Genomic DNA, 12131 nt, shown 5'->3' with positions numbered 1-12131 from the left:
CTAGTTTAACCCATTTATCTGTAATTTACAAGTAATTCTCAACACCTTGATTAGCTTGTTCGTGTTTGGTTGGTTTGGTTAGGGTTAGAGCCGAATTCAGCAAGACACTGGAGCTGAAGAGCCCTGTTCTCCTAGCTAACAGGGAACGTTCTCAGAATTTTAGCTAATGTTCTGGCAAGGTTCTCTCAACGTTATGAACAAACGTTCTTTTAGTAACATTAATATGTTTGTTCTAAGTTATCTAGTGTTTAATAATGTTCTTATATACACACAAAAACATTATTTATACATCATTCATGGAACGTTTTTTTTTTTTTAAATGTTACTTTTTTTCAGAACGTTCAGAAAACATTCAAAATTAACCTTCCCATAATGTTTGCAAAATGATAAAATGTAAGTTAAAGTTCACATAACTATAAAAAAAAAAAAAAAAAAACGTTTTAAAAACATAAAAAAAAAAAAAAAAAAAAAGAGTTTGATGCTGGGATCACTGAGTTTTCCAGCTTGTGTTCACACAGAAGGCTATCTGGCAGTTTGATGAAAAATGAGTGAAATCGCAAGTTCTACACGGCGTATTTTGAAGTGACATCACTCTTTTTTTCAGTGCCGCAGCTCTCTGCCCTGACGCTGGACAGCAGCCTCCTCCTGCCCCCAAAGCCTCCACCTGCTTTTGTTCCTCTCGCCACGCCAGCAACCACTCAACAGCCTGCTGCCGCTGATGGAGACGGACACTCAGGAAACACCCCTAACCCTACGGGCGGCACCACGTCCCAGTCCAGCAGCACAGAAGCAGGACAGGGGGTTACGGGCGACTTAAACACCACACCATCAGCAGAGAGCGCTGAGAGGTGAGACGACACAACTTTAGCTGGTCTCAGAACATCAATTTGTGTGAACCGCTGCAATTCATGTGTGTCCATGACTCTCCACTGATATAATTCCCAGCATACTGCATAGAATTGACTGTTGCATATAATGGGTTATGAAAAAAAAAAAAATAGAAATAGATGAATTGTGCTCAGGTTGGAATAATGCAGTGCTTTAAGACCAGTAATGATAAATAACAATTGGTGCTTCTTAAGGCTGTAACAACATACTGTATCTAGATTTTGGTTAATACTTTAAAGGTGAAGTATGTAGTTTCTGTGACCCTAGTGGCACCTAGCGGAATTAAAAAATAAAGCATATTTTCAAACAGTCTCGCAAAAACCCCTTTCAGCTCACAGTTCTTATAGGTACTTGTGAAGGCATGTCTCAACAGTTAAAAGTAGGCTACTTTCAATAAAAGGTCCAACATACATATTACTTTTAGCTGTGATACTATGTGTCATAAGTAAACAATGGAGTAGACTAAAACAGTGAACAAGAGCATCCTGCTTATAATAAACCCATCCACTGTATCTGCACCACAGCTGTTTGAGTCTGTCTACACTGGACACATCAAAGAAAACATGAACTGGGACATTTGTCTTTCTGAACGGGTGCATCATGACGCTGTACTGAAGTGTCCATTGTAGTGCATAGCATCGCAATGTCCCGCAATGTCTTTGTTCATGATCTGTTTAATCTTTGAAGGTCTAAATGCAGTGAATTATGGCTTGCACTTCAGTAACTGAAGCTGAATATCTTTTTCCCATGTAATCAGTCACCTGCTACAGTAGCCATGCCCAAACTCTCGCTATTGGTTGAGCTGGAAAATGATTGACAGATCTGAGCGGATGCTCTCAATGGTGCCTGGGGGCAGAGTTGCTAGGTTTTCACAACAAAACCCGTCCGATTGCTACTGAAAACTAGCCCAATCACCTTTCAGGGGGGTCCCCGGGTAAAAATCATGTTCCGGGGGGTAAAATCTGCGTTATTGGCGGGGTTCCTCTGGTAAAATTCGCATTCCAGGTGCTAAATATCATGCTATTTGGGGTCACTTCAACCCACGGACATAAAAAACAACCTGCGGCAAGAGTGTGAAAGTAGCCCAATTCCACGGGAAAACCGGGGACTTGGCAACACTGCCTGGGGGTCTCAACGTTTACACTTCTGGGCGAGATAAACCCATAAATGACATACTAATAGTAGTGAGTGAACAATAAACTGGGTTGAGAGAATGTATTTTAACATAAAAAATCTTACATGCTTCACCTTTAAGAATTGAGCGTACCTGAGGTGGTTCAGCAGAATCCTTTTCAAGTGAACAGATAATAATGTTTGATTTGTTATATATTATAAATCATCCAGTCATCCTTATTAATATTTTTAGTTATTAATTACTACATTTTATGATTAATGTCATTGTAGCTCAGCAGAGAGGGAACGGATTGGCATTCCTACAGAGGCGGAGTCAGCAGACAGCCACGCCCACCCACCCGTGATCGTGCTTTATGTGTTGGATTCCTTCCTGTGTTCGGGGGCGGGGTCAGGGGACGAAGAGGGCAGGGATAGCGTGGATGCGGGCAGCGTGTGGCTTTTAGCGCTGCTGCGCTGCTACACGGACATGCTGAGCGAGCTGCCAGAGAGCATTCGGCCAGCGCTGGTGCTGCAGGTCAGGCTCATCCTAACACTCCTTTCACTTCAGCTCATGAATCACTGATGGTGTCTCAGTTGTTAACTTTGATTGGCAGGTGTTGCCGTGTCAGTATCTGTTGCAGCCGGCCAGCGGAGACAGTCCTGTGTACCTGCAGCAGCTGCGATCGCTGGCCTTCTCCACATACTCACAAAGCCGCCGCCTGTTACCCACACAGACGCACATCAGGTCCCTCACTGGATTCGGCCCTGCGGCCACTGTACAGTCAGTGCTCAGGAGCCCAGAGGTCACGCTTCACTATACTATGTCTGCACTGCATGTGTTAAATCACTCTGGTCATAATAAACAGAGCTATGTGGACCGCAAAATGTTTTTTGAGCAGCAAATCATCATATTAGAATGATTTCTGAAGGATCATGTGACACTGAAGACTGGAGTAATGATGCTGAAAATTCAGCTTTGATCTCAGGAATAAATTACATTTTACTATATATTCACATATATTAATATATTATTTCACATTTTTACTGTTTTTACTGTATTTTTGATCGAATAAATGCAGCCTTGGTGAGCATTTCTTTGAAAACCATAAATCTTACTAACCCCAAACTTTGTGATTGTAATGTATTTATATATAACATAGTTTCATTTCATTTGTCTACTTGCTTTGATTTGTGTTGAATAAATGATTTCTCCGGTCTATTTCCCAGAGCCCCGGTGTTATGCGTCTGTATTCCCCACCTTTCATTCTGGCTCCGACACGCAGCAAACCGTCTGAGGCGGGTGACGTATGTTCGGACGCTCCTTCACGCTGTAACGTGCTGTTTGTGGGATACTGTCTGTCGCATGACCAGCGCTGGATCCTGGTGTCCTGCACAGACCAGCAGGGGGAGCTGCTGGAGACCTGCGTCATCAACATCGATGTGCCCAACAGGTAAAGCCTGTTCATTTGAGTTCATCCGTTTCAGTTCCAGTCTAAAATCTCTCATTACTCACAGAGCTCGGCGGCCGAAGTTCTCTCCTCGGAAAATTGGCCTCCAAAAGTTATGGGAATGGTGCGTAGGCATTATTCAGATGACCTCACTGCCGTGGAGGATCGTGATTGGTCGTTTGGGAAGACTGGGCCACGGGGAACTGAAAGGTGTGTCAGCTTGACTAATATTTTCAACAGAGATCATCAGTTTATTAAACTCTCTATTTCTCTCTCAGACTGGAGTGTGCTGCTGGGCGAGCATTCGCTGCATTCAATTGGCCGTCAGCTGCGGGAAGCGTGTCGTATGTGTGGTTTGTCCGCTGCTGATTCGCCCTCCATTCTCAGCGCCTGCCTGGTTTCCATGGAGCCGCAGGGATCTTTTGTGGTGATGCCAGGTGAAAATGTGCACTTCAGTCCGAATGCTTCAGTTTCAGACAGCATTCACCTGCATAAAGATAGGGAGTTAAAGTGCCCCTATTATGCTATTTTAAAGGCTTCTAATTTTGTTTTGGAGTCTCCTACAACAGGTTTACATGCATCAAAGGTCAAAAACTTCAATTTTCTCATAAGATACATTGCAGCATCAGCTCTTTTCTCAGTGTCTGAAACTGTTAAGTAGGTTTCTGGACTGTATTTGATTCTGACTTAATTGGGATCATCAAGGGGCATCGGTAAAAATGCACAAAAGTTCAAAAGTCCAATCACTGTTGTTTAAAAGAAGGTTCAAGCCATCTGACATACTCAATGCGGAGCATTAACAGGTGTATGTGATATTAGGTGTGGTTTCTAGGGGTGTAACAATACCCTCATGTCACGATTCGATACATATCATGATACTAAACTCACGATACAATATTATTGCGATACTCCAAGACATATGGTAAAACGATAACAAAAATGTACTATTAAATTGCAAATTTGGTATTATATTGGGAGTGGAAATAATTAGGCTTGGACTTGGTGCTAGTTACCCAATGCACAGGACGATGGTGACACCAGAATAAAAATATTCATGATTTTAATGCTGAAACACAGATTTATTTTAGATAATATAAACTTGAAAATTCTCACACAGTAATTTTCATTTTGGGTGAACTACACAATACATTGTCACTATCAACGATAAGATATTGTTGCATTTTTGTATTGCAATATATTGCCCTAGTGGTTTCTATAATAAAAACAGAAATATAAATAATCGGTTAATGGTAGACACTTAAATCAAATGAATAAACACGTGAGGACACGTGATATTAAATGTGTATGTATGACATATACACATAATCATTTTCTTATAACTACTCAGTTCAGTGTAATCTTCCCAATCCACATAAATATGGCTTAATGGCATTTGTACAGTGTAAACACTAAAGTAAAAATATGGAAAATATGTTTCATTCATCAATATTTAACCTGTGCAGCGCGCATCGGAACACACGTGCAAAGATAGTAAACACTGTTATACTGCTAGCATTAGCTTCACGGAAATACGGATACCTTCAACATCATAACGTTTAAACACAGAATACAACAAATATCAATAAAACAAGGTTTAAGACGGTCAAAGTTACTCACACTCATCTATGGCTTGAAATCACGCGAGCCCTCCGGAACATGAACAAGTTGCGTCAAACTCTGGGGGCGGGACTAAGTTACGGCTGTCAATAATTCCCAACCCACCAATAACAACCAACTTACTGAGCCTTTTCAACAGAAACAGTTCGATCAGGTTTCTGTCTCTCTAAACTCCGCCTTTCCGAGAACCTCCTCTGCTCTGATTGGTCAGATGGCTCAGTCTGCTTTGATTGGTCAGAAACTAAACTTCATTAACATATCTGAATTTCAGCTCTACTGATATAGAAAATAACTCCTGCTGGAGAGACTTTGTGCTTTGGAACATTGCAGAGTTTTTTCATTGTAAAACAGCAACATTACACACTAAAGAAAGTGTGAAAAAGGTGCTCGTTCAAGTTCATCATCATCTGGGTGAGGTCCATGTATTTACCTGCAGATATGATGGTGACAAGAGTTCACTGCAGCTTAGATGCATTTTTGCCTATTGCTATTAAATTTAAATGTTGAATTTTTTGTGTTTTTGTGTGTGTGCGTGTTTGCACAGACGCAGTGACGATGGGCTCAGTGTTCGGCCGCAGCACCGCTCTGAACCTGCAGACGTCTCAGCTCAACACTCCTCAGGACGCGTCCTGCACACACATCCTGGTGTTTCCCACCTCCTCCACCACACAGGTGGCGCCGAGCACCTACCCGACCGAAGACAACCCCGGTACGACAACACTTTCACACACAACTCTCACAACACTAGAGGGCGCAGACGTGTGTTCTGTGTTCAGTCAGTGGGTGTACAGTACATCTGGCTGCAGCATGTAACTTCAGAAAGAGGGTCAAGAGACTCCTACAAATATAAAGCACCATCACTCCCACATATCAAATCGAATTTAATCAACTTTATTACCCAAGTAGGCCTGAGCACACAAGGAATATGTCGCCAAAGCACAGCGCACATTTACACATACATTGAGATTTGCTCTATATTACAATCTGTTTAATGTGTCTGTGCGTCCGTGTGTAGATGACATGTTCGGTTTGCCCTTCCCCGATGAGCTGGAGAGTGACATCGGCCACGACGACATGATGCTGCTCACAGGAACGCTGCACCCGTCGCCCAGCGCGTCCCCCGTCCCGTCCCCAGGGTCCCCGAGCACCGGCTCTCACTTCCAGCATACGCGGGTGAGTCCCAAACGCACACTCTGCTCCTCCACGTCGCTCTGGGACCGTGTGAAACTGTGTGTTTTGGTGTGTTTGCAGAGTCAGAGCGAGCGTTTGCTGTCCCGGGACTCTCCGGAGGAGCTGAAGCAGCAGCCGCTGGCTCTGGGATACTACGTGTCCACGGCTCCGGCCGACGGGCTACCGCACTGGTTCTGGGCCTCCTGCCCGCAAGCGCAGCATCAGTGTCCGCTCTTCCTCAAGGTACCAGCTGCCTGTCAACTGACAGCACATCCGTCGCTCACTATCAACAACATGTTCTGTAATGTCAAATGTTTACAAATCTAGCAAGAACAGGATGGATGTGAACTGATTTTCAGCTGTAGTTACTGAGGAAAATCACCATATTTTGCCTTTATCACACCTTTGGGGTTTAAAGGGGACCAATAATGTCCTTTTTCACAAGATGTAATATAAGTCTCTGGTGTCACCAGAATGTGTCTGTGAAGTTTCAGCTCAAAATACCCCACAGATCATTTATTATAGCTTGTCAAATTTGCCCCTATTTGGGTGTGAGCAAAAACACACTGTTTTTGTGTGTGTCCCTTTTAAATGCAAATGAGCTGCTGCTCCCGGCCCCCTTTCCAGAAGAGGGCGGAGCTTTAACAGCTCACGCTTGGGTTAATCAAACATCAACAAAGCAGCCCAACATGGCCTCACCCCCTTTGTTGCGTGTTCTCGGGGGCGGGCTATGTACATTTTGGCATTTGTGATGTCACTAACCCGGGAAGAAGCTCGTTGTAGTCCCTACCAGCCATTTGTTGTAGTCCTTAAAAGGCAATTTCTGTAAAAGAAAATATCTCCCTTTGCATTGAACTTTGAGCGTCGTAAATGCAGATGTTGTTTATGCTCAAACAGCAACATTACACACTAACTAAAGTTAAAACGTGAAATCATTATCAAGGACCCATTTAAGTAAGGAATAATCCACGGCTAGCTGTGCTTTACATGATTTTAATGCATGACGTGGAGGCAAAGAACCGCCTTACGCAAAGCGGAGTGCATTCAAATGGTTTAATGCACAGCTAGCCATGGATTATCCCACTTATACCATTGTCATTTACCAGCATTGACAAGTTAAAGCTGTAATTGACCAGAAGGGTTAAAATGATATGTTAAAATGTTAACATTTTGTCAGTTATGGCTCACTAGATCTAGTATTCTGCCCACTTTAAATCAGATACAGAAGGGGCTTTCGCACCAGAGGAACCTTTTCATCGTTTCTAGAACTATTGGCTGAAGTACCCAGATTTTGGCGTGTTCACACCGCAGGAACTAGGAACGATTTTAGTTCTAGAAACTCCTTTTGGGGGAACTAAATTAGCTCCTACTTCAGAGTAAAGTCTAAACCAGCACTATAGAATCTATCAATGATGTAAGTATACGTAGATTGGTCAAACATGTCAAACTCTGGCACCCGGCATTTTTAAAAAGCTGTGTAAACATATTTACTTCACGAACATGGAAAACAGTGATAACGGCATTTACCTGTTGTCTGCAGGGTTGAGTTCTTTTCTCCACCTCGATGATATGTGTAATACTGAAAGTTGTCATAGGAGATTATGTCTCTTAGCCCCACTTTTTGCTCTTTCAGTTGCGTAAATTATGCGTTTACATTCCATCTCCGTTATCACGAAACCCACGACACACAACAAACACAACTCCGATCACGGCATCCTCCATCCACCGGTTTTTAGCGTTTGTAAATGCCGTGCTTAAAGGTGCCGCTGTCGACCACTTCAGAGTTCCTATTCCCGGTGTGAATGCAACCAGGAACATGGCCTTGGGGAGAAATTAGTTCTCAGGGAACTATTCTAGTGGCTAGTTCCTATAACTGAGTTCCTAGAACTATTGGGTGCGAAAGCCCCTAGAGATAAAGTAGTGTGCATGATTACATTTATTTGAATGAATGAATGATTTATAGCATTTATTTGAATTAGAGAAAGATGTGTGTGTGAATTACCTGCATCTCTCTTCATCTAAGATGTGTTTGTGTTCGCAGGCGTCTCTGCATCATCACATCTCCATCGCTCAGACGGATGATCTGGTGTCTCTGCGCATTCACCCGCTGGACTCCAAAACCACCTCAGACGTGCTCAGGTCTGTTTACCAGCACAACTACTAACCAGCTAAAAGGGAACGCTCTCAGAATGTTCTCTCAATGTAATGAACAAACGTTCTTCCTGTTAATAGAATGTTCGGTAATAATGTTCCCAAAACGTTAGCACAAAAACATTATTTATACTTCGTCCATGGAATATTTTTCTGATACATTTTAGTTGGACGATCGTCAAACATTTTTTTTAAAGTGTCACTACTTGTTTCAGAATGTTCAGAGAACACATTCAGAAGTAACGTCGTTCCCGTAATGTTTGAAGAATGATAAAATGGAATGTTCCCTTAACGTTCACATAACCAAGAAAAAACATTTTTAAAACATTTAAAAAAGGGGAAGTTTTTGAGCACACTTTTTAAAATTTTCTTGAACTTTTTTTTTGTTTTTTTAAGATTGGCTGGTTAACTTTTTGTCGTTTTTGAATTTTTTGATTCCATCCAAGGTTGTTGTTCTGATGGTTATGTTTTAGTGGTGTATTGGTACTTTTTTTTTAATTATTATTTTTTTTATTATTATTATTATTTTAAATTTTCTTCTCTTTATTCTTCTTGTCATGCTTTAAAAAACAGCCATATTACAGAAGTTTATGTATAAATCACGTTTCGCAAGAAGATGTTGGTTAAAAAAAAAAGAAGTTTTGAATGTTAAGAGATTATTCAGATAATGTTTTCATAACTTAATGAGAACGTTAGTGAAACGTTCTTAGAACCTATTTTTTATCGGCTATCATCACACTCAAACCCACCAGAAAGATTGAGCAGAGTTTTGATGGTAAACAGCTCCAAACTAAAGCCCATAAACCCGCACCAGCGTGAAGGTTCATGCTGGTCTTCACATGTTCAGGTTTGTGCTGTTGTGTTTCAGGTTTGTTCTGGAGCAGTATAACGCTCTGTCCTGGCTCACCTGTGATCCCGCCGCACAAGACCGGCGTTCCTGCCTTCCCGTTCATTTCACCGTCCTCACGCAGATGTACAACGGTATCCTGAAACTCCTGTAGAGGAGCTCACGCACTGATTCTCCTCCGCTTCTCATGATGAGCTGGGAACGCATGAGGTTTTTGTGCTTGAGAAAGACAGACACACTTCTGAAATGAAGTGTGAAGATGGAATATAATCATCAATGTAAAAACAGAGCTCAGCATCATCATGTGGGTGATTTGATTCATTCGTTCATGTGAGAGACTCTGATCATCTCCAGCACGGTTAAAGGAGACGTTAGAACTGAAATATATTAGAAACGAACAACAAAATGGCACTTTTATGATCCAACATTGGACTGACAAACTTGATAAGCAACGTCTGACAGTTGTTTAAAATGTTCATAGTGTAAGAGTAACATTTACAGAGGATTATTTTTATGAAACATTTGAATAAAATCAATCAAGGCCTTTTTTCTAGATTCACAGCCTTGAGATCACACAAGCAAATTCTAATTTTAAATAGAACTATGAGATGCTAAAAGGCATATTTATATATGAAATGTCTTTCTAATGCCGCTGTGGCGCACATGATGACCGCTGTGCTCGGTTTACATCTGAACAGTTTTCCAGAGGATGACGCATTATAAAACATGTATGAATGACGATGCATTACTTTTTATTTTCTGTTATGAAATGTCTTCAAGCCTTTTCTTATTTAATAACTTAACTAAAAATGCAGCACAAATTATATTTATAATGCATTTTCTGTTAAATAAACTTGAATAGGCAATAGAGTTAAATCAGCATATATCAGCATAAAACTTGCATATGCATTATTTGCTATTTGCTTTTTAAAGATGTCAGATCGGTCCATCGACAGCGACCTGCGTTTGTACTTTCCTGCATGTTTTGTAAATACACTTTTCAGCAGTGTGTTTTGATATTTCTTAAAACTGTACATTTCATGTCAGTTTGTTTTATTTTATTCTACATGACTCCTATGAAGTTTTTTTTATTGATTTTTTTTTCTCTGCCTTTTTGAAATATTACCACACATCATTATTGAATAACTTATATATATGTGTGTGTATATATATATATATATATATATATATATATATATATATTATGTTATTCATATTATGTTATTCAAGTGCAGCAAATATGACTCTTAATGTACCAATAAAAAGCATTTGTTATACCAACCATCATTTGAAATATCAAGCCGATGTGACAACAGAGTGATTTGTATCTTTTACACGTTTTTTTTTTTTTTTAAAGTAAATGACATATGAATGTTCTCCTGCCTGTGTTTTTCTTGTTGACTGTTATTCTAGCACAGTCTTCTTTTAAATGTTCAGGCTCAAAGGTGTAATTCACCAATGTCAAAATGGGCTTTCAATAAAACTTGGCTGCCTATGCGGTAAAAAGGTGAAAATTTTTGAAATCTGTTCTACCTGACTCAGGTTCAGTTGTCTTCCCTTTTTCCAAATAGTTAGGAAAACTCCAACACCCATAATGCACTGGGCATGTTGCCGTCTGAGGCCACGCCCAGTCTGATAGGCTTGACCAGAGTCAAATACCGCCTTGATTTAGTAGGAAATACCTGTAGGACCAGCACTTGACCAGCTCAAACCAGCTTCCATGCTTCAAAACATACCTAACCATCATATGCTGTTTTTTTCAACAGGGAGAAGACTTTTGCTGACAAATAAACCTGATTTTCTTGGTATAGGTGACACAGAGAATGAGTAACCATTGTTCATTTACAATCCATATAACTACCGACATTATACAAAGTGGGTTGAAAATCGGATTGAAAACTTCTACTTTATTAAATATCCGCAACACGCCAGACCAAACATGACTAAAGTGTTCAGATTCAGCAAAAATTCACATTATTAGTTTGACTTTTTTTTTTTAAAGGGATAGTTCACCCAAAAATGAAAATTTGATGTTTAACTGCTTACCCCCAGGGCATCCAAGATGTAGGTGACTTTGTTTCTTCAGTAGAACACAAATGATGATTTTTAACTCCAACCGTTGCAGTCTGTCAGTCATATAATGCATTGAAACGGTAACACCATCTATGAGAATAAAAAAAAACATGCACAGACAAATCCAAATTAAACCCTGCGGCTCGTGACCACACATTGATGTCCTAAGACACGAAACGATCAGTTTATGCGAGAAACCGATCGCTCTTATAGATGGAGTTCCCATTGACATGCATTTTACGACTGACAGACCGCAACGGTTGAAGTTAATAATCATCATTTGTGTTCTACTGAAGAAACAAAGTCACCTACATCTTGGATGCCCTGGGGGTAAGCAGATAAACATCAAATTTTCATTTTTGGGTGAACTTTCCCTTTAAGGAAAGGCATAGAAAGTAATTAACTGTTTCCCCGCCAGTGCCCCCCAAAATATTTTGTTGTGTAAATATCTGAACTATATCAAAAGAAAGAACTGAGCCTCTGCTTTAAAACAACAACATTTTATTCTACCTTCATGCACTCTTTTTTTTTTTTTTTTTTTTTAAATCAACACTTGGATTTGGGTATGTTTCATGAAAAAAAAAAAAAGCAACGTTTTGAACAAAATCAGAGAAAATTGTTTTGTTTTGTTTTTCAAAGACTTAAGCATAAGCAATGCTTTTATTGCTTGTTTCTGCTTCTTCTTCACCTGTGTTTTGATCTGGAGATTCTGTACGGGAAATAGTTCATATTTAGCTGCTTTTGGCCAGAAGTTCTGAGCAGCTCCGGGTCAAGAAACATTACAATTTTAATTACATTTTGATTGTGTTTGGCTCATTCTCAAA

The 12131-nt window shown here is 40.4% G+C and overlaps 1 protein-coding gene across 8 annotated transcripts in view; it reads left to right on the top strand.

Annotated features, from left to right (window-relative positions):
• Nucleotides 1-10610, top strand: part of LOC127513401 (mediator of RNA polymerase II transcription subunit 13-like) — a 49222-nt gene extending 38612 nt beyond the window's left edge. For all 8 annotated transcript variants that reach the window (XM_051895144.1, XM_051895145.1, XM_051895143.1 and 5 more), the window contains 11 exons: nucleotides 605-848; nucleotides 2293-2536; nucleotides 2616-2804; nucleotides 3229-3452; nucleotides 3517-3659; nucleotides 3728-3886; nucleotides 5611-5775; nucleotides 6082-6239; nucleotides 6318-6479; nucleotides 8278-8375; nucleotides 9256-10610. In XM_051895144.1, the coding sequence (XP_051751104.1) occupies nucleotides 605-848; nucleotides 2293-2536; nucleotides 2616-2804; nucleotides 3229-3452; nucleotides 3517-3659; nucleotides 3728-3886; nucleotides 5611-5775; nucleotides 6082-6239; nucleotides 6318-6479; nucleotides 8278-8375; nucleotides 9256-9388 (1919 nt within the window). In that variant the 3' untranslated portion in view covers nucleotides 9389-10610. The remainder of the gene's footprint in view (nucleotides 1-604; nucleotides 849-2292; nucleotides 2537-2615; nucleotides 2805-3228; nucleotides 3453-3516; nucleotides 3660-3727; nucleotides 3887-5610; nucleotides 5776-6081; nucleotides 6240-6317; nucleotides 6480-8277; nucleotides 8376-9255) is intronic.
• Nucleotides 10611-12131: the final 1521 nt, after the last annotated feature.

The sequence above is a fragment of the Ctenopharyngodon idella genome, chromosome 5 (assembly GCF_019924925.1).
Source record: "Ctenopharyngodon idella isolate HZGC_01 chromosome 5, HZGC01, whole genome shotgun sequence".
Taxonomy (NCBI): domain Eukaryota; kingdom Metazoa; phylum Chordata; class Actinopteri; order Cypriniformes; family Xenocyprididae; genus Ctenopharyngodon; species Ctenopharyngodon idella.
This window is presented reverse-complemented; position numbering and strand designations above follow the sequence as displayed.